The sequence below is a fragment of the Pelophylax lessonae genome (assembly GCF_965119305.1).
Source record: "Pelophylax lessonae genome assembly, chromosome: 1".
In the NCBI taxonomy this organism is placed as follows: domain Eukaryota; kingdom Metazoa; phylum Chordata; class Amphibia; order Anura; family Ranidae; genus Pelophylax; species Pelophylax lessonae.
In genome coordinates this window covers 650,409,567-650,436,368 of record NC_138768.1, presented here as the reverse complement: position 1 = coordinate 650,436,368, position 26,802 = coordinate 650,409,567, and the positions used below count along the sequence as shown (strand labels likewise).

Genomic DNA, 26,802 nt, shown 5'->3' with positions numbered 1-26,802 from the left:
TCGATTCTGTAGAGGTTCTCTGTACAAAGCACGAAAACAGCAAAAGGGTGTCCAAAAAAAAAAAAAAAAACCACATTAGGTAACCTTTGATCACGTGAAAAGCTAAACTAAATACACTCTACTTTCCCTTTAAATGGGTAGCGTGCAAAGTCCAACAAAGGTTTTGGCAAAACAGCTTAATTGACAGAACAAAACTTTGAATACAAGCTTCAAAAATTAGGAGGGAGATTTAAGGAAAGTTCCATGCACATACAGTGTGCTACTTGCATTACTGAGTTCTTGAACCCACATCACTTTATGCCAGCTACAGTTCAGTGTCACGGACACTTATAACAGCCTGTCTGGGTCCATATTAAAACTGAAGTCGCAGATCAGGGAAAGATGATCCGATGGGTATGTAAAAGATGGGAGCCTGTTTGGCCCAATTTGCTCCTCTGTAAGCAAACTCAAGGCAGCATTCACTTCCAAAGCATGCTGGGAATACCAAATATAATCTAGGGTATTGCAAGACTCTCCAGTGGGCCGGATTTTCCAGGTGGTGTAAGGGGGCTCAGTCTCTCCATCTTCACTGAGCACCTTGTAGGCACTGTTAAGGTTCAGGCTTGAGGAAGCAAACCGCTTGTATACCTCCTCTGTTGGTTCTGCATTGAAGTCCCCACATACAACCAGGGGAATTTTGGCCCCTTGTGTGAGTGATTCAAGATTCCGCAAGAGATCGGAGCCCTGTGCAAGCCTGAACCTCTCCCAACCGGTACGCGCCTTTAGGTGGGTAACAGCAACGCACACCAACCTGCCAGTCTCTTTACACTGAAGGATTTCAGCAATGGCCACCTGGTTGGTTTTCAGGGTCCTTGCAGACAGCCTGAATTTGGCACTGCTGATCAGCTGAAATCTGTCCTGCAGAAAGAACAAGGCACAGCCATCAGGTCCATTGTTGTGCTCAACATCAAGGCAGGGAGACCACGGCTTTGCTAGAAAAGTGCATTGGTAGCCTAACCTACTGAGTATCGGCTGGAAAGTGTCAAAGTAGTGATCCACTTCCTGCAGGCACAGGACATCAGGACGATAAATTAGGATCTCCTCCAGGATCAAATACTTCCTCTCCTCCCACTTCAATGCTTCCTTGGGACAATTGACAAAGTTATCCTTGCCTTCTCCGAGGGCTGCCAAGAAAGCAGAGAGACCGCTCAATAAAACAAGACTTCTTTTCACTAGGCAAAACACTACGCACTGGAGTTGATTTGCTAAAACTGGAAAATGCAAAAATCTGGTGTGTTTGTGCATAGTAGGCATTCAACTTCTAACTTCAGCTTGTTCAATTAAACTTTGACAAAAAGTCCTGGAAACGGATTGGTTTCTATACAGAGCTGCACCAGATTTTGCACTCTCTAGCTTTAGTAAATCAACTCCTGTATATAAAGTATCATGTGCCCTATACTCCACAAAACATGCTACACAAATACACAGTAGTAGTCTCAAAATTAACTGATTTTTTTTTTTTTTTTTTCAACAGGCATAGAAACCCTATAAAGCCAAAACTTTTTGGGGAGAAAGTAGGAAGGGTTGCGACCCCTTGTCCATTTTATTGCCATGGAGATTAGCTTATGACCTAGGGACCATTGTGAATATAATGGGACAGGAGCTGAGATTTTTTTTTTAAATGAAAAACACACAACACAGGGGGTTTTAACCACTTGCCAAAAAATTATATATTAGATAAAATGTTTGGGGGTTCTGAGTGAATTTCTAACCAAAAAAAAAAAAAAAAAAAAAAAAAAAAAAAAAAAAAAAAGATATATAGATAGAGATATATATATATATATATATATATATATTTATTAATTCCCCCCCCCCCCCTTTAGATATATGTTGAATTTTTCTGGGCCCAGAGCAGTGTAATAGATAGGTTGGACAAAGCAATTGTACATTACTTTTGCAGGTTGTGAACAAGCATGTACTCCATTTTCGTTTTCCGATATAGATTGATACCATTCTGGACAATAGGCATCAAGAGCACACACACAATGGCAACTTTGGCTAAATGATCTCTTTAGGCCTCATGCACACTAGATGCTTGGCTTAAGGGCCATACACACGTGCAGATTTTCTGAAGACTTTCCTTCAGACTTACCTTTTCTATGTAGTGCATGGGCCTGCCAGATTGCATACAAATTGAAAGTGTTTAGATTTGACCTCCTATTATCTGGTTTTGGCAAGTCTAAAGGAAAAAAAGTCTTCAGAAAATCTTATAGTGTGTATGGCCCATTACTTGCCCAGACTCCTTTCCTCCTGGCAGCAGCATTTTGGGAGACAAAATGCCTGATGCTTTTAAACTTGCATAAATGTGTTTAGGTGCATCAAGCACTAGGGCATTCATTTAATTGGCTAGGATAATAAATTAAATCCATGTACAGTTCCAAAAATGACAGTTGATTGGCTGTAGTATTAATCGCCTATAATTTTTACAATTGTTCTGACAGGGACTAAAATATTAAAGCCAGAGACAACCAGGCAAGTAGTATGTTCAGGAGGTGGTTGAATGGGAACTTTCATCTATTATAGCTGAGCAATAAACCTTGGCCAGGCTGTCAGTGGACAATAAGGGAGAAGCAGCACAAACAAAGAGGACACCAGTTTGCCACCCCTCCTGTAAAAATGTTCAAACCGTTAAAGTGATATTAAAAAAAGGTAGGACTTTTTTTTTTTTTCCCCCTTCATCTTTAATCATCATCAACATGTCATAAATCCATGCTCTGTAGTGTAGTTTACAGACTAGCCCCAATCCTCTTTTCGGATCCCTCGTTGGCGCTCCTGGCTCCTCCTCCTTGAGCAGTGCCCCACAAAGCAAGCCACTGGGGGCACCTGCGCATGCTCGCTCCCGAGCCCCTCTTGGAACGTCCATAGGACACACAAAACTAGGCTCAGCTCCACCCCCTGCTCCTTCCTCACTGGCTGCCATCGACAGCCATGGGAGGCAATGCCTCTGCTGTTTAGGCAGAGAACCGAGATTACATTTGCTCTCATGCACATTGCTGGATCAGGATCAGGCTCCAGTAAGTATTGGTGAGGGAAGGGGAGCTACATATGGAAGATTTTTTACCTTTACCATATAATGCATGAAGGTAAAAAACCTTCAGCCTTTACTACCACTTTAAACAACAGGCCTACACAAAGCGCTGTTTGAATGAGTGGTGCTGTGCTCAGGATTTCAGGGAGGACAACATTAGGATAAACTCAGGTAATTACACCATTTTAGTTAATTCAGAGTAGGGCTATCAGTTTAAAACTTGCTGCTTTCAGCATTCATTGAATACAGAGGGCAGCAATCCAGAGATGCCGACCAAATATTGCTTTCCATTGTGAAAAAGAAAAAGAAGAAACATGTAAACTACATGTCACACTACCGCGACCTCTAAGTCGCCTCATAAGGGGCGACTTGTGAATTATTTTAAGCGATTTATGATAGACGACTTTGTATTTGGCCAATTTACTCATTGCCCACCAAAAAAAAAGTTCGTAAAAATTGTCGTTTTTGATTGAGAGCCAATTATTGGAAAAAAAAAAAAAAAAAAAAAAAAAAAAGATTTCTTTGGATTAATTAGTGTCTGGGGGTCTAAAAAGTGTACCTGTGAAGTTTAAGCTCTGTAGCATGTCCAGAAAAAAAAAAAAAAAAAAAATTATAAAAAGATACATTTACTTAGAATTATTATTAGAGCAGGGATGGGGCTCCGCTCCTTTTACACCTGGGCGTTTTTGTTTTATGCGTTTATTGGGCGTCTTTGGAGGCAGGCATGACATCTGAACTTCGATAGAGATATAGATATATAGAGAGAGATATAGATATAGATAGAGATAGAGATAGACACACACACACACACACACACATATATATACATATACACACACATATACATATACACATACATACATACATACACATATAGGTGTGAAAGGAGGGTAACACCATCCCTGCAAATGTCATGCCTGCCTCCAAAGACGCCCAAAAAATGCCCAATAAACGCCCGCAACAAAAACGCCCAAGGGGTAAAAGGAGCAGGGCCCCATCCCTGCTCTACAAGTCTGAATGGACTCTAAAGGTGTAAAATATTAAATGAACAAAGCAAATAAAAAAAAAAAAAAAGGAAGAAGTTTTTTTTTTTTTTTTTTAAATCCGTCTTTAAGTGCCGGTTTACACTAGTGCGGCGATCGCATGTAATGTCGGAGCGCACTGCTCCTTCATTACATGCGATCGGCTGTGCGGTGCGAGTTTAGCCATATACTTTGTATGGCTAAATTCGCACCGCACCCGCAGCAAAGACGCACAGGACCCTTTTTTGCAGCCGCATCAGGATTGGATCGCACAGTGGTTCACACTTGTGCGATCCGATCCTGTGCGAACTGTAAGATCGCACTGCGATATGCGATCAAACTGGGGGTGTCGTTAAGATTACATTGACACCCCCGGCGTATTGCATATGGCAGTGTGAACTGCCAGGGGTGCGTTTGCGATGCGGGAACAGGCTGCGAATTCGCAGCCTTCCCGCATCGCACAAGTGTGAACCGGGGCTTAGTAGCTGAGAAATGATTGAACATTGCTGGCTGTTTTTTTTTTTTTTTTTGACAGCTGTGAGCATGGGAACTGCTGTCAGCTGAAGGAGTCATTTGTTAAGCAAGCAGTGGCCCCACTGCCTAACCGGTGACTGCGGCTTTTTTTTTTTTTTAAAAACGTACTTACACATTTCAGCTGTCAATGGGGGAATCCCGCCAACAGATGAAATAACGAGCCGAATCGTAGAAATGCTAGGTTAAGATCCGTGCGTGTGTGTGTGTGTGGGATGTCAAATCGAGATGGCAATCTTTTAATGATTAATCGCGCAGCTATAATCACACATAACGGTGAGTATGGAAGACTTTGTGCATTATTACGTTCTCTTACCTTGAGCAAGGATATTCCATTGCATCACCCTAAATGCGTGAGGGCTGCTGAAATCATCTCTGTGTCGAACAAATTCTCTATTGAGCCGGGGAGGCCTTCCCTGCAGGGCAACTTGGCATTCCTCCAGAAGATCCTTGGGGTCCAGCGGATCAAGCTGGTCATGCTCTGACTGTTCCAGATAGTCCTGATGCTGAGGGATGGCTGCAGTGCTGCTGAGAGTCTTTGCAAGAGCACTGTACAGGCGACTTGTGCCGTTTCCCATGGAACAAACTGGAAATAGCAAAAGAAGAGGTCAGCTCTGAATTGCCGACTGACATTTTATTTTATCTTGGTGATCTAAACTGATTTTAGTTGTTGCAGTAGGTTTGCTTCCCACTCTGTACCCTCCTAGGGTCTGGCATATCCCAAAACATGGACCTTCAGCAGAGGACAAAAGCAAAAAGGAAACAAGCACAAAAGATCTCCAACATATTAAAACTATATAAAGCATTAAGGTAACTGTGTACAACACCCCAGCAATGCAGCCAACACCATAGTGCATGGTTGCCAAGCCAATTCGGCTAAGACAGGGCTTGACAAATTTGCTTGAAATCTAGGAGCCAGCTAGAAAAAGTTTAGAGACAGTTTTTTTTCAGGCATGCTGAATGGCTGGCTTCTGTTGGACTGGCTGCCATACACACAGTCCCAATGGCAGCCAGTTTTTAATGAACCGGCTGATGTTGCCCAGCATTCGACCCGTGTGTACTTGGTTTACTTCTTCTGAGAAATATTAAAAAGGAACACTCCCAACCACCATGACCACTTCAGAGATTTGAAGTGGTCATGGTGGTAGGAGTCAGAAACCCTGCACATGCTGGGATATTTACAATTATGTGCTGGGGGCTAGTTGCACCCCTAGCACATGTGACTTACTGCTGGTGGGGTACTGCTGGCAGGGAGTGTGAGGAGCAGCGGCGTTGGAGAAGCAGGCAGAGCCGATGCTCCCTGTATCTCTCCTCACAAGCAGAGTGCATTTGCCATCATTCCACCTGTGACAAGACGGAGCCAGAACTATACAGGAAGCATCGGCTCCCTTCTGACACAGACAGCCAGGACATGACGCGGCACTTACAGGTGTCCGGGAGACCACTGCACCTCACAGGAGACTTGAGATGTCTGGCGACAAGACGCCGGCGCCAGGCCGCTAATTCTAGTCACCAATGCGACCTGGCGCCTGGGGTTTGTCGAGCCCTGAGCTAAGAGGTCCCAAACTTGTTTACTGAATGGACTGGAAGAGGAAGAGCACATCAATAAACTAAACTCAGGAGCTAGAGCAGAGCCGATTTTCAGGACTTGTAGACAACATTCTGCAGCTGGGTCTACCAATACCACTTCACATGACTAAAAATAAAATAGCACAAGTCCATATAAAATTACATTTGGAGAAGGAAAACCAACTGAAACCCTTCCAATTTTTTGGTTCTACAAGATTTAGGAAACAAAAAGTGAGGAAAGCAAAATCGAAAGCAAACTTCTATTCTCCACTCTCTGGGAAAAACATGGCTGGAGATGGACCTCAAAAGTATAGGTAGAGTCAAATTTAATTTTGGTGGAGTTTTGAAGGGTTACAACACCAACTCTGCATCCCTACTGAGGAGATTCATTTGATTTGTCATGGTGACTACGGTCACTGGAACAAGGACAGAAAATCCAATTTCAATGGAAAAAACCTAGAACACGTGTGTTAGTGACACTGGAGAGATTAAGATATATGTTGATTTACCAGGTTGTTTTTAAAAGTATGCATTATAGACAAGTCACAATACACAAAAGTAGGGTTAACTGAACCCTAACAAATTGTGCCTAGACCGATTTAGGATCTGTCTGAGAAGGTGATCCGATTCTGCTGCAGCCAGCCATTTTCCTCAGTCCTCCTTTCCTCAATTATCCCTCTGATCACCATTGCCACCAGGACCTGAAGTGAATGGAAAGTACAAAATTCTGAGGGGTCACTGTGACAGACTTAGGGGGAGATGTACTAAAACAAATGCACTCAGAATGTGGAATTTGGTGCAGATACACATGCAGATACACATGGTAGCAAACCAGCTTCTTCAATTAAGCTTTGCAAATAAAACCTGGAAGCAAAACCTGGAAGCTGATTGTTTGTGCAGAGCTGCACCATATTTTGTATTCTCCAGTTTTAGTAAATAACCCTCTTAGAAGAGGATTTCCCTCACTTTAGAAAGATTGACTTTTTCTTTAGTGTATAGGACAAGGAAACTAAAAATAAAATATATCATATCTCACAGTCAGGGGACGTAGTGTCGCCTGTAGGCAGACATTATCTATTGTTTTTATTTTAATATGCCTGAGCCACTTGGTGTATCTGAGTGTATATCAGCCAAAACCTAGTGACTGTTAACATTTACTTTAGAATAATAAAATTGAGGAGTCCTCTATTTAAACAGGAAGCATAGAAAAGGCAAATGTTGATCATACCTGCTGCAGAATTAGATAAATCCAAAGATATGGGCAGATTTTTTGTTTTTCCCCTCTTACATCTGTGCCAATTCTTAAAAACCTCACAATGCTAAAAAATAGTCTGCAACACACTAGCAAATTAAACAAAGCCAACAATGCCCCCCCTCCTACAATCAAAGCAGATTCATATATCCTACCTTGAGCAGATAAAACATGGTATCTTATCTTCCGGTTTGACAATGGAACTGCAATTTGTACATCCATCCTGCCTGAATAGCTCCGTACACTGCAAGTTACAAAGCACACTAAGGTCCTCTGTGCTCCAGGCAGTGCAGGAGGGTTTATATCACCTTGCCACTAAGTCTGTCTAAACTCATCAGAGGATAAAAGAAGTTAAACTCGTTAGACCATAAGCCAGTGACAGACAAGGGCGTCTGTCTGGCTGATGCTGTACATACAGCTGCTGGCTGGTCTTCATGCTTTCCATGTTTTGAGTTGGCTGACTAAAATCAATAGATGTCTTACTTATCTGGAATACCCCTTTATGGCATGGGACTAAGAAAAAAAAAAAACACATGCTTAGAATTTACCAGGTCAAGGTACCTTAAAAAGTAAACCCTCCTCTGCAAGTTGTACCTATAGTTAAGCCTATGATAAGGCTTACCTATAGGTACTGTAAATATCTCATAAACATGTACCGTTTAGGAGATATTTACCTTTCATGCAGCCAGTGACGTCACTGGCACATGCGCTCTGAAGGAACTGACGCTGCTGCCGTTCCTTCAGAGCCCCGTGCCCGTCGGCTGCTGCGCGTGTGCGCGGGAGTGACGTCACCGCGGCTCCAGCCAATCAGATGGCCGGAAGACTGAACATGTCACCCGTCAGAGGTAAGCAGGCAGCACGGCGGGGGCTCGTTCTAAGGTAAGTATTTCATAATGAGCTAGTATGCGATGCATACTAGCTCATTATGCGTTTCGCTTTCAGGGTGAAAAAAAAAAAAAAAAACCACAATTGAGTTTACAACCTCTTTAATTATATGCATTTTGTTGAATAAAAGGGGATTTCTACAGTAGACTCTGCATGGAGTGTAAAATGGTCCCAACAGATAACATCTGAACTACATAAAGCTGAATTAAAAGGCCAGGGTCATGTTTTTCCACTAGGGATGCATGGATACCAGTTTAAGATAGGGTAGAGTACCCATATTTTTCTCAATTACTCTCCAATACCAATTACAGTTACCTATTTTGACCTTGGGTGCATCCCAGGTTCACACCAGTGTGGCTTTGAAATCACCGTACTTCAGCTCAATCTCAAAGCCACAGATCAATGTGATTTGGACCTCAGAAATCATTGCAGCTAGTCAATGCAAATCACAACGAAGTCATAAGAAGTAGTGCAGCAACCAGATTTTGAGTCGCAACTATTTTAACAATTCCATTTTCAGCAATGGGGAGCGACTTGTCATGTGATTTTGAACTGTCAAATCGATGAAAAATGCACATCTCTAAGGTATCGGTTTTTGTATCAGAGCATTTGCACAAGGACTCGTGCTAATGCTTAATATCGGCATCGATACCAATATCAGTGCAACCCTAATTTCCACCGACCGACTACCATGAACATAAAATATACCAAATTAGGGAGACTGACTTCATACACTTTACCTCAATCACAGCAAGGATGACCTCTATACGTTTTATGACAGGCACAGCTTTTTTCCTTTGTAGCATGAACAAGGGCTCAACTAATAACCTTGCATGGATTTCAATACCATCTCTATGCTGAGAGCATGCAAATCTCCCCACTTCTCCCCTTTAACCCCACCTGTATATCACAATTTTAATAACGGATATATCAGTACGGAGATCAGACCACTTCCTATAACTAAATCTTTCTAAAAAGCAAGCTCCTCTCTCCCCTGGTTTTTCTCATCTAGATCAATAGCACAAAAATGTCATTCCCACTCCTCATGCCAGGAAGAGTGGGACTGATCTTTGCTGATCTTGCAAGTTAGTAGTCAGTGTTTTTTTTTTTTTTTTTAAACAAATGCTTAAGTGTGGAACATGTAACATGTTCCCGAAGGTGAGCTTCTTTAACCACTTAAGCCCTGGAGGATTTGGCTGCTCAAAGGCCAGGGCCTATTTTGCGATTCGGCACTGCGGACAATTGCGCGGTCATGCGACGCTGTACCCAAATTAAATTGACATCCTTTTTTTTCCCCTACAGAGCTTTCTTTTGGTGGCATTTAATCACCTGTGCGATTTTTACTTTTTGCGCTATAAACAAAAAAAAAAAAAAAGCGACAATTTTGAAAAACAATATTTTTCACATTTTTTTTTTTTATATGAAATTCAACCCCCCCCCCAAAAAAAAAAAAAAAAAAAATGTAAAAATCTAAATTTAACATTTTAGGCCAATTTGTTTTCTGCTACATATAAGGGAGGTTACTGGGGACCCGGAAATTATGTTCCACGTCACTTTCGGGTTAGCAACCAGAAGGAGAGGAGAGCAGACCTGTGTCCGCTCTCCTCCCTCGCCTCTATCTGGCGGCACCCGTTATGCTGGCTCCGGCTCACAGATGAGCAAGCGGAGCCCAGGATACATAGCGCAGAAGGGAGTGAGGGGCGCACACGCAGGGTGTGTGGAGCATTTGGGCAGAAAACCAGGTGCCAGGACGCAATTTGTCACCATGGCAACCTGGGGTCTGGGGTTTGTTGAGCCCCGACATAGGGAGATCTGAGCTTTCACGGCTACCTGACAGATACCCCACACAGACGTTCTGTTCTAATTTTATTACTAAGTTTATTACTGAAAAGCTCTGGAGAAAATTAGTGGCCCTTAACAGCCAGGTTTTTTTTATTCCCTCCCTTCTACTTAAGTTGAAAAGTGATGTCACAGCCTGATGGTAATCCTATGCTCACTCCACAGAGCTCAAAATTATTAGACAACCAAGTGAAGTATTCAAAATGCATCTGAGTCAGGAAAGGCCTCTCTGTTGCAGTTTCCTCACTGAAGATTTCACCATATTGCCCATCCCTGAGAAAGTGCAGAAAGTGATAGAAATTTCTGTCACTTCCGATTACAGGAACATATGTCTCCTAAGCAAGACTGGAGGTAAAACATTCCTACGAGGATGAAGACATCTGTAAAAAACTTTACATTTCTCACTTTTTATACTGGTTATGGACAACAGAACAGAGGGTGCATTTCCCCAACAGTCAGAGCGATTAAGCTGAAGTTCTAGCCCTTCCCATTTAAAACTTGTTCAGCATGGAACTGCCAAATACCGAGAGTGGCAACTACAGATTTCTTTTAAAGATACAGCTTCTATAGTGGTCATTGTGATCCTGACTTCACTACATGGTGAACCACTCAGAACAAGCATATTCATGGAGGTCACCTTGTTTTGAGGTCAGCGACTTCCTGGTAGTGAAGCCAAGACCTAGATCACTAGACCTTAAAGCTTTTGAGAATTGCAGATTTGGTTTAAAGCTTTATTTTAATTTTGTGAAGCATTGACCGACATTTCAACTGCAGTGCAAACTAGATCTTTTCCTGGGTGCGCCTTTGGTTGAACGCAATTTTTGTGCACAGAACCCTGGATTTTCCCCATCGTATAACAGGAATGTACAGCGTCTGCTCTTTACAAAAGTTACAGGCTTAAGTTATCTTTCTTTATCAACAGTACAAAGTCTACAGCAGTGAAAGCCTAATTAATCGGGTCCATTCATATCTCTATGCTATAGTGCAGTATTACAAAAGACCGAGCCTGTGTGCATTCTACTTCATCGGTGCTTGTGCTGGCAGGCCACAGAAATCTATCGTTATAACACACAAGTTGAGTTTTAGTATAGCTTATGACTTGCAAAGAGTATTTTTGTCAGGCATAAACAAATATTTAAACTATATTGATGAGGAAAAAGGGAAGCAGCCATTTTATTTATCAAATATTTAAACGAAGATTAGGCAGTTGGAGGGAGATGTCAGGGAATTTAGAAGGGATTGATAGGAATTGTAATTTTATCTGCCTTTCTTCAAAATACATTTTAAGTTAGGTTTTGTATGTGTTATGAGACCTAGTTTGTTCCTTATTCCTCATATTAGCACCTCCAGGATCCACATCTGGGTAAGCCATACGTGGCTTTAACAGTTACCAAAAGTAACTGATGTGAGATCACCACACAGGGACAGCAGAGTGGAAACCGCTACACTGTTAATGGTCCCCGGCCCAACTATTCACTACAAATAGTGTGTGGATTGCTTGAGATAGCAGTGATATGTTTCCAGAACTCCAATATTAGGAAGGGACAGTTTTGTTTGTGGCAATATATTGCCAACAGGAGGAATATTGATAAGGAAAAAGGGAAGCATTAGGATTATCAAACATGGATTTATGATTAAGCAGATATATTGGATTTATATTTTGTGAGAAGTCATATTGTATAACAGCTGTTGTATTCAAAAGCCATTTACAGCTCCAGCTGTTAAGATTGCCATCTCGACCTTTGAAGACCTGTTTAGCCAACATGTTTCGGAAGTGACACATTTATGTTAAATGTCCATATCAAAGAATGTCATCAAAGACTGAGATGTGACTTTAAAGAAATTAGATAGCTAGGTTCCACCCACTTTAGTGTATAAAACTGTATTAGAAACCCTAGCCAGATAGAGCAATGTTTATTAAGCCAACAGAATGTAATGTGATTGACTTGCTCTCCAAACATGTCTTTCTACCTACATGTTTGTCTAAATAAATAGAAATTTTCAATCTGGCTTCAACAGTCAAAAGGTTACTGAAACTGTGAGTTTTGGGGTTACCCTTACAAACATATAGGGAGAAAAATAGGGATGCACCGAATATTCGGCGGCCGAACATTATTCGGCCAAAAATAGAGAAAATAGCACTTTCGGTGTTCGGCCGAATAAGTCAAAAGGCCGAATAATTTTGAGCCGAACAATGTCAGCTTCCGCCCTGACCGCTCACCTTCCTCATTGCGGCTCCCTTCTCACACGCCGGAGTCCTGTCTGGCCGCGAGTATGGGGTGTGACGTCACGCGCGCGTCCCGCCCCCTGCTCCTGACTGCGGCTCCTTCACACTAGGTCCACGCCCCGCCCCCCTGTTCTGTAACGATCCTCTGCTATGATCTCTGAAATGATCCTATGTAGTGATCCTCTTCTATGATCTCTGTAATGATCCTCTGTAGTGATCTGCTATGGTCCTCTATTATGATCTATGTAATTGTCCTCTGCTATGATCCTCTGCAGTGACCTTCTGCTATGATCTCTGTAATAATCCTCTGCTATTATCTCTGTAGTGATCTGCTGTGGTCCTCTATTATGATCTATGTAAATGTCCTCTGCAGTAACCCTCTGCTATAATGTATGTAATGATCCTCTGTAGCTTCCGCCCTGACCGCTCACCTTCCTCATTGCGGCTCCCTTATCACACGCCACCGGTGTCCTGTCCGGCCACGAGTAGGGGGTGTGACGTCACGCGCGCGTCCCGCCCCCTGCTCCTGACTGCGGCTCCTTCACACTAGGTCCACGCCCCGCCCCCCTGTTCGCGGCAAAATAAATGGAAAAAATGCGAAACACCGCGTTCGGCCTTCGGCCAAGCATTTCATTATTATTCGGCTTCAGCCAAGAATTTCATTTCGGTGCATCCCTAGAGAAAAAAATAAAAACTGCAAGATAAGTCTTACTGCACATAGACACACAGGAGTTGATTTACTAAAAGAACAAAACACTCCTGCACTATAGTCAGCTGACTGTGTAGTGTCACAGGTGCCTGGTCAAATTATGTATAATATAGATGCTTTGCTGCCCTCCTAGACGGGTCGTTCTGAGAGTGCTGCAAGAATAGAGAAAAAAAAAAAAAAAAAAAGAACGTACTGGCCTAGTGCATTATGCAACAGATTTATTAAAAAATATGAATAAAATCATAAAGATGTCTACTCACAAACAAGTTAAAAACACACTCATCAGGCCACATGTGTGGCTCTCTCTCATCAGTTGCTTGAATCACCGAACCAGGGAGTGTGGGGGTCCTGGATGAGACCCCTCAGGCTGACGCGTTTCGAAGGACTGGCCGCCTTCAGAGCCTGATTTACCAAAACAGGAGAGTGTAAAATCTGGTCCAGCTGTGCATTGTAGCCAATCGGCTTATAACTTCAGCTTGTTCAATTAAGCTTTGACAATAAAACCTGGAAGTCGATGCCCTCAGTGAAAAAAAATATACTGCATTTTGGCCACTAGATTGAGCTAGCAATCATAGGAATTAATCGATTATAGAAAATACAGGGCAAACTCATCCAGCCTACATGAATGTTTAATATCTAGTGAATCCAGATTTAAACCTCATGCACACAACTGTATTGATGTTGCACAGGATCCTGCACAGAACAGAAGGTTGTCTTGTACTGCAATGGTACTCACAGACAAAAAAAAAAAAAAAATTTATATATATATATATATATATATATATATATATATATATATATATATATATATATATATATATATATATATATATATATATATATATATATATACACACACACATACATATATATACACACACACACAATCCCAAAATATCTGCAGCTGCTGTCCACCCAGTGCTAGATACACCTCAAAAAATACAATCATGATAATACAGCTCTTGCACGCGCTGTATAATAATTATACACTGCTCAAAAAAAAGGAACACTTTTGATCTCAATGGGGGAAAGGATGCCACATCGTTTGGAAATGAAACAAATCACCCTACAGAGGGCTGAATTCAAAGACACCCAAAAAGTTTGCCCACCCCTGGTCTAGCCTGTAGAGGTCTGTGCATCCCTCCATGGATATGCCTCCCTGGCCATTACTGACCCACCACCAAACCGGTCAGGCTGAACAATGTTACAGGCAGCATAACGTTCTCTACGGCTTCTCCAGACCCTTTCTCGTCAGTCACTTGTGCTCAGGGTGGACCTGCTCTTATCTGAAGAGCACAGGGCACCAGTTGCAGACCCGCCAATTCTGGTGTTTGGCAAATGCCATTTGAGCTCCACGGTACCTGGGCAGTGAGCACAGGGCCCACTAAAGGACATTGGGGCCCTCGGGCCACCATGCTGAAGTCTGTTTCTGATTTGTTGTTCAGAGACAGTCACACCAGTGGCCTGCTGGAGGTCATTTAGCAGGGCTCTGGCAGTGCTCATCCTGTTCCTTCAGGAACAAAGGCGCAGATACCAGTCCTGCTGATGGGTTAGGGACCTTCTACGGCCCTGTTCAGCTCTCCTAGAGTAACTGCCTGTCTCCTGGAATCTCCTCAATGCTTTTGAGACTGTGCTGGGAGACACAGCAAACCTTCTGGCAATAGCAGGTATTAATGTACCATCCTGGAGGAGTTGGAATGCTTGTGCAACCTTTAATAGGGTCCAGGTATTGCTTAGCCAAAATGCAAAACTAGTGAAAACAGTCAGAAAAGAGGAGTAGGGAAACAAGATCACAAAGATATGTATGTACATCCTAAAATACAGTCTAAATCTGACCATGAGCCCTTGTTCACATAGGAGCGATTTATGCGATTTGACAGGTCCAAATCGCATGACAAGTCGCACCCTATTGTCAGCAATGGCCATATTCAAATCTGTGCAATGCCAACTTTGTGGTGCTGCACAGATTTTAAAAAAGTAGTTCCTGGACTGCTTTTGGTGATTTTGGGTGTGACTTGCATAGACATCTGTTCATGAAGCTGCACAAATGTCTTTAAAGATGCATTCACAATGTGAATGAGGGCTGAATGCAGATTTTTCCTAGGTCATGCAGCTAAATGCTATGGATAAAAGCGCAGCCAGGTGAATGGGCCCCTATCATTCAGATCTGTATAAATAACAATAACAAATCTGAACACTGCTCACTGTAAGCCTGTGTGCATGGGCCCTTAGGGCCCCGTTTACACCTATGGGGCTGCGATTCAAATGCATTTTATTTGGGATTTATATTGCACATTGTAACACACTATCACGTGGCTCCACACATGCATCAAAATGCTTTTTCTTCATTTTAAGCCTTTTTTTTTTACACATTTATCAGTCAGCTTGAAAGGGTGGGATGGCAACGCATCACAGCACAAAAATTATGCCTTTTAATGCGTTGGCATAGAATAAAAAAGTCAGTTCAGATCTTTTAGTTCTGAAACAGCACAGATGAGAACACCACTTATTTATAACATTAGCATTTTGTGCAGGTGTTGTAGTGCAATGCAGTGATACAGTGTGAAGGGTTCCTAATGTGCCTCCTGGTGCCACAGTGTATCTAGGTCCTTGCTCATGAGATGGATTGGAGAATTTAAATAAACCAGTAATATGCTGTGATAGAGAAAGCTGGACAGATTGAGGCCTTGCCTGGCTTTCTGGTTCACTACATTCCACATTTGGCCTTTCCTAAGTGAACACTGACAAGATTCCTGAGCAGTAATACGCTCCCTCCCACAAGTCTATTTCTAGTGAGCAGGGATACATACAGAAACCCATACTAGACTGTGCACAAGCAGATCCCTCTACAATTCATAGTGGTCTCCAGTAAAAGTCATCAAAACTATTTTATCAACTACACAACCTGTGAAACATAAAATCTACAGAATAACATTTCAAGAAGTAAATGAATACCTGGCTTTTCTTTCCCAATATTTTCCTGCAAACTTCAGATATGCCAAATTGCCTCTAAACTTCAAAAGTTTCAGCTGATTCTATACTGCGTTCTAACACCACATCTGCAAGTGGATCCAAGTACAAGTGTAGTGCAACAAAACCACAACAAACAGGATTTTATAGTCTATGCCAAAATCACTACACAGGAAGAGCTGTCACAACACTATGCCTGCTTACACCCTGCAAAAAAGACACTTACACAAGATTGAGTTACCAGAGCCAAGAGAGCCTGGGCCACTCCTTCAAATCTACGGTTTAACCTCTATGACCTTGGCTGGCAAGCTAAAGGCGCATTTCGTTTTTCCTTGCTTCTCCACCAGAGTGTGGCTTGCCCGTTGTCACCAGAATGCAATCACTACCCACTTAGATGACATTTACGCTGAAAACTGTCATAAAAGCAGCAAGTAGTAACACTTGACAATCCATTCCCTGCAGCCACTGGTCACCTCTGCTTCAAGCATGTCACTGAAAACCGGGACAGTGTAAAGTCAAAGAGGACATACGCACCAGTTTACCAGCTCAGGGGACGCTGCTAGTTCCAACCATGGACAGAATGAAATTTAAACTTCATGGTCACATGAACAGGGAGTCCATAGAAAGGCGCACAGCGACATCTAGTGGAAGAGAATGGAAAGTACACTGGTATAACTGCTCTTCCAGGGGGGGGGTCTATTAACCCACTTCCAGTCCGGGCCTTTTCTGACTTTGTTTACAAGGGTAAATCAGTATATTTTTGCTAGAAAAATTACTTCTAGCCCCAAAACACACACACATATACACTTTTTCACACATATACACTTTTTTTAGCAGAGGCCCCAAGGAATAAAATGGCGATCGTTGCAATTTTTTCAGTCACAGGGTATTTGTGCAGCGGTTTCTCAAAAAAAAAAAAAAAAAAAAAAAAAAAAAAAAAAAAAGGAGAGAATAAAAAAATGCACTAAATAGGAACATTTTTAAATACACATATGTATGTATGTATGTATGTATGTATGTATGTATGTATGTATGTATGTATACACAGTAGGGCTGCAACTAACGATTAATTTGTCTGTCGACTAATCTATCGATTATTTTTACGATTAGTCGACTAATCTAACGATTATTTTTATTTTATTTTTTTTGCTTGAGGGTTTTTCGATTAGCTAATTAATCCTGTAATTAATACAGACCCCTCAGTAAGCCCCCCTCCCAGTAAAGACCCCTCAGTAAGTCCCTTCCCAGTACAGACCCCTCAGTAAGCCCCCCTCCCAGTATAGACCCCTCAGTAAGTCCCTTCCCAGTACAGACCCCTCAGTAAGTCCCCCCTCCCAGTACAGACCCCTCAGTAAGTCCCCCTCCCAGTACAGACCCCTCAGTAAGTCCCTTCCCAGTACAGACCCCTCAGTAAATCCCTTCCCAGTACAGACCCCTCAGTAAGCCCTTAAATGGAACCTGCTGGCTAACCAAGGCTGTCTGTAATAGAACAAATTACTGGATCTTCCTGACCCAGATTTTTACTGCACAGGGTTGCTGTAGATGAAGTGGAGAGGCACTGTTGAGCACCTCAAATGTCTTCAACACAGGGATGCTGTAGTTATGACAGTTCATACTGAAGACATTTTTAGGTTTTTTGGCAATCTTTCTGCATTTTGTAAAAATATGGCTAAGCTTTAATTATGTCACAAGTTATGACAATGTTTTATTTCAGTAAGTAAAAAAAAAAAAAAAAAAAAAAAAAAAAAAAAAAAAGGGCATAAGGGCATTTTACTAACTTTTGCACCAGCAGAGCATTGCACCACATCACTGCCTCAGTGTGCAGAGTGTCGCTCGCCTCCGGGATGTCATGCCGCTCGCCTCCGGGATGTCATGCCGCTCACAGCGGCTGGAGCACAGCGGGGGCAGGGCAGTGCAGCGGCCCCAATCAATGCAGCGGCCGGCCGGCAATGCGAGCAGGGGGCGTGTGACGTCACGCGGTGACGCGTCGACGCCTTTTACGCACGTCGACGTATTTTTGTAGTCGACGAGTCGTGACAGCCCTAATACACAGATATATACACACAATATGACAGATGTTAAGCTGCGTAAATAGATACCCAACATGTCACGCTTTAAAATTGCATGATGTGGAACGGTAACAAAACTACAGTCCATAAAAATCTCCATAGGTAACACTTTAAAATTTAATTTTTTTATTTTTTTAACAGGTTACCAGTTTAGAGAGTTACAAAGGAGGTCTAGCACAATTATTGCTCCCGTGCCAACATTCCCAGAGATACCTTAAATGCGTGGTGCGAACGTGTACATATGCGCTCACGACTTAAGTATGCGTTCTCTTCTGTGCGTGAGCACAGAGGGATGGGGCCACTTTCATTTTTTATTTTTACACTATTCCTTGTAATATAAATAAGGATGACAGGTCCTCTTTATGGAGAGAGCTGGGATCAAAAAAAAGATTGGAAAAAAAAAAAAAAAAAATGGCACTCCAGTCCTCCAAAACCAGAGAGACAATCCGGTCTCTCATTGCATTAGACCAGCCGGTCGCACTATCCGATTGTTTCTCAGGCGGGGCGGTGGAAACTGTAGGCTCAAAAAACACTGGTAAGTAAACCACTTGCAAACCGCAATGTGTATGTACGTAATGAGGTCTGCAAGTTAAAGAGCCCCAATTTTAATGCTTTTCAAATAGCAGCTCATAATGGGCCAGTTTAGGAGCTCAGAATGAGAAGTTGCTATGGCGGAGAAGAAAAAAAAAATATAGATAGCACAATTAAAAAAAAAAAAAAAAAACACAAGAAGAAAAGTGGAAGCACAAACATGCAAAGGCTTAAGGCCCGTACACACGTACCGATCGTCGGCATACAAACGTCGGTGGACGAAGGATCTGCCGATTGTACGCGTGTTAGTATGGTGCCTCCGACAGATGTCTGCGCACAATCCGCGGACAAAAGTCTTTCGTGCAAACATGAAAATATTTGTATGCCGACACCAGAACGGACGATTGTTCGCCTGTCAGTACACAATTCGGCCGACAGACCGCAGATTTGCAAGACTGGGCATGCTCAGAAAATAGAAAACACAGGGAAAGTTAACCATTACATGACATCACTTCTGCAGTCGGCGGACAAAATTCTTGTGCTGTCCTTGTGCTGTCTTTGCACTTTTCAGCAGACACCGACATCCCGGGGAGAAAAGAGGAACATTTGTAAGCCGACCATCGGTACGTGTGTACGGGGCTTTAGTTTGGCTCTCCGCCTCTGAAAACAAATAGCCTTTTGTTGTTTGGGTTAGCAAAATATCAGCTTCAGCCCTAATGTGCATCTAAGTGACACAGGATGAAAACACAAACAATAGAGACCATCGAAAGCAGTCAAATAAACTTATTAAATTCTCTTTGAGGCAAACTGTTAAGTAAATTTAGACTCAGCGGCCTAAAAGGAGTGTTATGCCCCATACACACGTGCAGATTATCTGCAGACTTTTGTCTGCAGACTTACCAAAACCATATAATATGAGGTCAAACCTAAACACTTTCAATTTGTATGCAATCCGGCAGGCCCTTGCACTACATAGAAAAGGTAAGTCTGCAGACAAAAGTCTGCAGATAATCTGCACGTGTGTATGGGGCATTAGTGACTATACAAACATTAGTGTCGTTGCAAAGGGTTCATAAGCTAAACCAAAATTGTTAAAGCCCAAATCCTGGCAAAAAGGTTTATACAGCACTCCCAGTGGGTGCATCTGTTCGTAAAGGAAATAGTTCATTTGGGCCAGCTTAGCACAAACTATTTAAAGTCATAGTAAACCTGTGGCTAGGCTTTGAAAAGACTAGTTGCCTGGCTTTGACAGTCACTCAAAATAAACATGCAAACAAGGACTTTTGACTTTCCTTATCTGAATACTTGTTTGGGGTCAGTGAACAAGTACTGGAATCAGCAAAACAGGCAGTTAGCATACAAGGAGGTCAGCAATTGAGATTCCAAGACTTCTTAAAGCAGGGTTACCAGCTAAAGGATTGGATTCCTTTTTGAGCTGTCAATGCAAAGCCAAAGACAAAACCTAATGACAGAAAAATTCAGGGCCTGATTACTGTCATGTAGACAGTAAGTGCAGATCAGTTATAATTGGACTTGTGTGTCAACTGTCATTTTTTTTAGCTTATAGGTGGGTGTAGCGGCAGAAAAAAAAATGATCTCTTTTATGCAGGGACTGCCAGCAGCTTACATACTGGAGAACCTCCTGATCGCACTCAGAATGTGTGACCCAAAGACTAGGCTGCAAATCTGAGAAAAGGGTTGATGCCAAAAGGCCCTAGAAGCACTCACTGATCTATTAGTGTGCACTTTGACAGGAAAGGATTGATTCCTTAAAACCATAAACTTAGAGATGATCTTCATGAGCCCCCTAAAGATGGTGGAGTAAGAAACTGGTGCACCCTTTATGGGGGTCTATCCAGGACTAGTAAAGGGAAATCAGTCTTCCTGAAAGAAGCAGGGAGATTTTTTATAGCCCACGCAACATTCAGGCAACAGTTTCATTTACTTTTCATGAAACCAGAGCTGGGTGAAAGAGCAGAAGAACAATGCCCTGGTTGAACTGAAATGCAGAATATATATTTCGGCAAGTCCTGGGTTTCACCAAACACTGTGCCTTTATGCAGAACCAGAAAAAGATTTATTGAAGGACAAGGCTATCATTCCATACAGTCGCCTCTTATAGGTGATAGCTACAAGCTTTAGCCAGACAGTGATAGAAGTCACAAGACTGCTATATACTGCTGATGAGAAAAGGTATTTAGCAGTTTATATTTACTGAAATAATTAAGTACACAACATTCATAGACAGCGCACGGGAAACCACACGTGGTAATCAAAGGAAGATCCAAAATCAACAATGAATGAATGGATAATTACTGTAGTTTATTTGAATAAAATCAGGAACATAAATTTACATTACTACACCGGGTCCTGAATGAAGTAGTAGCACTATTGGGAGGTGGGAGTGCCAGATGGAAGGTGCCAAGTGATGCCAAATGCAAGGGTTACCAGAGATGGTGGCTGTGGGAAAGCCCCGCCGGACTCAGCCGGCGCAAGGATAAGCCGTCACTGCGGCGCACAAGGCACTAATGCCGTGTCAGGAAGGAAAGCCACTTGTCTGACAGGAACTGTTGTGGAGTACAAACTTCCCCATTGCCATGACTATGAATTTGCGCACATGCGCTTTGTCAAGTCACAAAAAAGGTGGCAAGAGGGATATTTAGGACCAATGGAGGGGTGGGGAGTGGACAATGCTGGGAGAAATTCATTAATACCGTTAATCCCTCAGTGCCCTTATCTCCCTCAAGACCCACAGAGGGCACCCAAGGGGTTAACAGTACTGATCAATTTCTCCCAGCATTGTTCTGACCTCAACCCGAGAGAAGACCTTTGGGATGAATTAGAGCAGAGTCAGGACTTCTCATCCACATCAGTGTCTGACCTCACAAATGCACTTGAAGAATGTTTAAACATTCCCATAGACACTCCTAAATCTTGTGGACAACCTTCCCAAAAGAGTTGAAGCCCTTAAAGTGGAGTTCCACCCTAATTTTATACTTGCCTCCATCTTCTCGCTCCGGGTCACCTGAAAAACAAATGGCTAATTGCATTTTTTTTTTTTTTTTTTTTTACTTACCTCGTAGCGAAGAAAACATACTTACCTTACTTCCTTCTTCCTCCTTCCTCGGCCCGTCGTCACTTCCTGGCTCCGCAATGATTCCTGGGAGCTAAACGTCATCGCTCCCAGGAATCATTGCGCCTGCACCGGCCCCGACGTCAGTTCCGGGGCGCGCGCGTCATCCCCTTCTAAACAGCTTCTGTGCATGCCCAGAAGCTGTGGAGGGAGGAAGTGACGGCGGGGCCGGCGCAGGGCATCGTGGGACCGAAGAAGGCGGAAGAGGACGCAGAAGAGGATCGCGCTGGCTTCAAGCTGCCCACATCTGAGATGGCAGCGCTGGACAAGACTTTTTCAAGGTAAGTATTTGTCCTAACAGGTAAGTGCAACCCGGGATAGATCAGAGGCTAGCCATTGTGGAATGTACTAGCCCTGACTGTCCCGGGGGCATTTCTAAAAAAAAAAAAAAAAAAATTCCAGGGTGGAACTCCGCTTTAAGTGGCTCGCTGAGAGGCTGAGTAAGGGGCCGGTCCATGCATGTGGGGGGGATCCCAACCATATTTTCACAATCCTTTCTAAACCTGGATCGGCTCTGTGACGTCAATCGAGAGCGGGTCACAGGATTGCAGAACGAACTGAACTCCTGTGAACCACAGGGGGAAGTACAGCCAAACAAGCTTTGGTTGTACTTCTGCATCCTTCACTAGGTGAGAAATTTATATTAGAAAGACTACATACAATGTAACAATTCTAGAGAGTGATGGAGGGGATTAACAGGGTTCTCATTGTAGCAAAGACTACTTTTTTTGTTATTTGCCAAATTTCCTCAAGCATTTTTTACAATTGTTACACTACTGTATCTCTTCTTACTAAGTTGCATCTCCTATGGTCCTTGTCTCAATCTAGTGGCTTAAAACAGAATTTAGGAATTTTTGGGGGAAAAAAAAAAAAAGGTGGACAAAAACAAGAGACCGGCAGAAAGTGGAAGCACTTCGGACCAGCGGGCGTGCTGACAGCGCAGAACTGGAAGGCTTTGTTTGACAGGTATCATTAATATCCTCTTACATGAAGATATACAGTGCAGTAGCTGTAGTTTTTAAAAAGAATGAAGAGAAATGCCTTTTTTTTTTTTTTTACATCACCACGTGACTTGCCAGAACTCGCCTTTCCTGCTCTGAGCATTACAGTGGGAGGGGCTGCGATTCCCTGCTGACATCAGCCAGGAAGAGAGAAGGATAGCGGTGGGAGGTCACGTGAGCGCCAATGGCGCTGAAAATCAGGTATTTTGGCGAATCATTTTTTAAAAAATCACATATAGCGCACATTTTCATGTAAGAAGGGATTGCATGTTTTCTCACTTGTAATATTACACCTATAGTGGCGAGAGGGAGATGACAGAGGCATGTAAACTGATCACTGAATCATGGATCAGCAGCCATAAATGCCGTGGTCAGTGTACTGTACACAGGAACAGTCAGGATCAACCAGGTATTTTTAGAACATAGAGAGCACAATAACTATGCTGTGTTTCCTGCTGTAAAAGGATCAGGATTTTTTTTTATTTAAGGGTTACAACCAGTTTAATGTGCGAATATGTAGTACATACCAGCACATCATGGCATAAACCACCTGGGGGCACAGAATAATAAAGAGCAGAGTTTAAATGTGTTTTAACAGGATAATTTCCTGATTTACTGTTAGTCTTCTGTCCTTGTAGCATTTGGGCTGGTTCACACTGGTGCGGGAACCACATGCAATGTGAACAGGAATCGCACTGCATTCCTGTTCAAATTGCATGCGATTCTGCAGCAGTGTGGTTTGAGCCATTCATTCTGTATGGGTCAAATCGCACCAAACTCCCACAGAACCCTTTTTTGTCTGCAACAGAATCAAATCGCATTGGGTATTCACACCCATGCGATCTGATTCTGCAAAATGTTTACACTCTGAAATCAGTTCACATGAACTGGTTGCAATTTTGATGCGGTGCAGAATCCACAACAAATTTGCACCATCTAGTGTGAGTCAGCCCTGAGGCAGACTAGATGAACTTTGCATAAGTGATTAGCAAAGTAAAGCCCTAGAGCCTTTTCACACGTATAGGTTTTTTTTTTCTGTAATAATGCTATTGACAGACTGCATAATGTCTTTTCCCCCCACAGTGCCACGCTAATACACAATTTAACTGCATTGCATCCCCCAGATATCACCACTGGGGGTCAATACAGCAAGGCTAGAGACAAATCCAGGTGATAAAAAGCCAAACCTCAAAGACATACAAAGAATATCTTCCAAACACACAAGTATTTCAGAATTCACAGATACTGAACAAAAGAGCATTGTTCATTATGTACTCAATATGGTAATGAGTACATTAACCCTACATTAAACCTGGCCATAGATGGATCAGGTTCAGCCGGAACCGGATGAATTTTGATCCATCTCAAGGCAGGCTGTACTGATATCCCATCGATCGACTTCAGTACAACCAGCCTGTTGTGTTTTTTCCCCCAGTACCCCCACTGCCGGCGCCAGTGATCGCTGTATTCTGATGGCGGAGATGAGTTTACTCTATTTACTGATATCACTGATTTTAGTAGAGGAGAATTAATTGAAGGAAGCCACAAGCATCCAGACAGTACAGGATGTACTAATTGGTCATACAAGCTGCAATGTTCCTTGAAAAGGAAAAACACACACTGTGTGCTAATAACGTACAGAAGGAGACTTCCGACCTGACAGCCCCCTACCCTGGGACACTGTACTGCAGTGATCAGACATCAGCTCCATGAATCACCAACCCCTCCCCCACATCTACTGCTCCTTACATAACACAAGCTGCTCACCATCTTCATTGAAAGACATGCACAGACGCCAGGGGCAACCCACAACCATTCATCTGGACAGAACGTTCTACTGGCTGATCACATGATCGGGAACATTCTGTAGAGGAAGCTAATGTTCCATTCAGCCCCCCGGGGATTCCCCCCAGTCCACAACATTCACGAGATCAGAGCAGCCAGCCAACGGTTCATTGACTGCCTGCATTCTCCATCATACACCCGTTTGTGTGCCCAAAACCCCTAGACTGCAAAAGGAAGGGTCCAATGACAGCCCACCTCCTCCATCTACACACACATTCACCTGAGCAAAGCCACAGAGACCCAATGGTCCATCGATTGCCTGCATTCTCCATCAAATACTCCCCTGTTCATGAGCCCAGCCCCCCTCTAGTCTTCCATCTACACACCTGTTCATCTGACCAAAGCCAAAGAGAACACACAGGGAGTCACTAGTTCATTGATAGCCCACATTCGCCATCATATACTCACCTGTTTGTGCACCCAGAACCACTGGGACTGCAGAAGGAACCAATGGTCCAATAACAGCTCGCCTCCCATCTACACACACCTGTTCACCTAACCAAAGCCACAGAGAGACAATGTTCCATTGATTACCCGCAATCTCCATCATACACTCACCTGTTCATGTGCAAAGAACCACAGGTCTAATGACAGCCCCCCTCCATCTATACACACACACACACACACACACACACACACACACACACACATTTCCCTGACCAAAGCCAGGGGGAACCAATGGTCCATTGATTGCCTGCATTCTCCATCATACACTCACCTGTTTGTGTGCCCAGAACCACTGGGAATGCAGAAGAAACCAAAGGTCCAATAACAGCCCACCTCATTCTATATACACACACACATACATTCCCCTGACCAAAGCCATAGAGAACACACAGGGAGCCACTAGTCCAGCCTTTCTCAACCTTTTCAACACAGAGGAACCCTTGAAATCATTTTCTGGTCTCGGGGGAACCCCTGATAAAAATTGAAAATCTACAACTCCTGACACATTAGTCAGTGAGAAGAATGCTCCTTACTCTTGTCATAATTGGGAAGAATTACCCCCTTACAGATAGCTAAAAGGAACAATGGTGTTATTGGGAACTTATCGGAGAGGCAGAAATTGCCTATTGCTCAAGGAACCCCCAGCAACCTCAGGAGGAACCCTGCACTAGGCCATTGATTGGCCGCATTCTCCATCATATACTCACCTGTTCACGTGACCAGAGCACCAGGCGATGGAGAGCGAGCCGACAGTCCGCATTCCCCAGCTACACTCACCTGTTCACGTGACCAGAGCCATTAACCCTTCCTAGAACACACAGCCGCTCTATAGCGTTCACGTGACCTCCCCACGCACTTACCGGCTCTCGGCACCGTCCTGGCCGTATTCCCCGCTGCTCCTCCTGCCGGTACCGTCGTCGTTGCCGCCGTACTCGTGCTGGGAACCGTTTTAGCCGCTCCGTCCCCGATCCAGCCGGTCAGACTGTGGCAGCAGCCGAAGCTGCTCAGGGAGCCCAGTACGGGCGGAGAGAGAGTCCTCGTCCTCACCGGGGAGTGGTGTGGCTGCTGCCGCAGAGAGGAGGCGCACAGCGCAGGCACGTCTCTCAGCGCCGAGCACAGCCTACCTGCCGCACTCTGATACATCCCCGGCCTCAGCTCACACTAATGGCAGACACCACACTGAGAGACCGCCAGTACACTCACTATACCACACTCTAACCCTACCGCCTCTATGACCCTCTGCTATTCAGATACCGGCTTCTTAGTCACCCAGCCACGCCCCGCATTCATCGGAACAGGGTGACGTTAGAGGACCGGCCACGTCACCGTCCGGCATGCTCCACTAGGGCGGAAAGGGGGGGCTCAGAACACCAAATCCCGTATTCTCTCTGTACGCCAACGGGAGGATTGGCTTTCTGTTTGAAAAAAAATATTTATACCACTATTACAATATAAAATATTTAACAGGTATAAAATAAACGACGCGTAAGTTGGATTGTATTTTATTTACCACAGCTCCCCCCCCACGTCAAAATGCTGCAGCCCGGAGCAGGGTTTCCCTGGCCGGGGGATGATCGGAATTGAGTGATGGCTGGGAAGTAGGTGAAAGGTTATTGAAGCAGAATAGGTTTGTATTGTGCTGTGCTCTGCACCTATTATAAATATCCCTGGCTGGGAGCTGCATGGACATCACATGCTAGAGGGA

The 26,802-nt window shown here is 43.5% G+C and overlaps 1 protein-coding gene across 1 annotated transcript; it reads right to left on the bottom strand.

Moving 5' to 3' along the window:
• Window positions 1–252: 252 nt before the first annotated feature.
• NOCT (nocturnin) lies at window positions 253–26,383 on the bottom strand. The gene is made up of 3 exons (XM_082243183.1): window positions 25,958–26,383; window positions 4,937–5,206; window positions 253–1,163 (listed from the first exon to the last, which is right to left on the bottom strand). The coding sequence occupies exons 1-3, from the start codon at window positions 26,238–26,240 to the stop codon at window positions 328–330; spliced, it is 1,389 nt and encodes a 462-aa protein (XP_082099309.1). The 5' UTR covers window positions 26,241–26,383; the 3' UTR covers window positions 253–327.
• Between the last annotated feature and the right edge of the window lie 419 nt (window positions 26,384–26,802).

Excerpts from the sequence above, each read along its gene's own strand:
- NOCT (XM_082243183.1), bottom strand. The coding sequence starts at position 26,240 with ATGTATCAGAGTGCGGCAGGTAGGCTGTGCTCGGCGCTGAGAGACGTG. Across the intron at positions 5,207-25,957 it reads CAGGACGGTGCCGAGAGCCG|TTTGTTCCATGGGAAACGGC; the intron begins GTAAGTGCGTGG and ends TGCTATTTCCAG. Across the intron at positions 1,164-4,936 it reads ATGGAATATCCTTGCTCAAG|CCCTCGGAGAAGGCAAGGAT; the intron begins GTAAGAGAACGT and ends CTTTCTTGGCAG.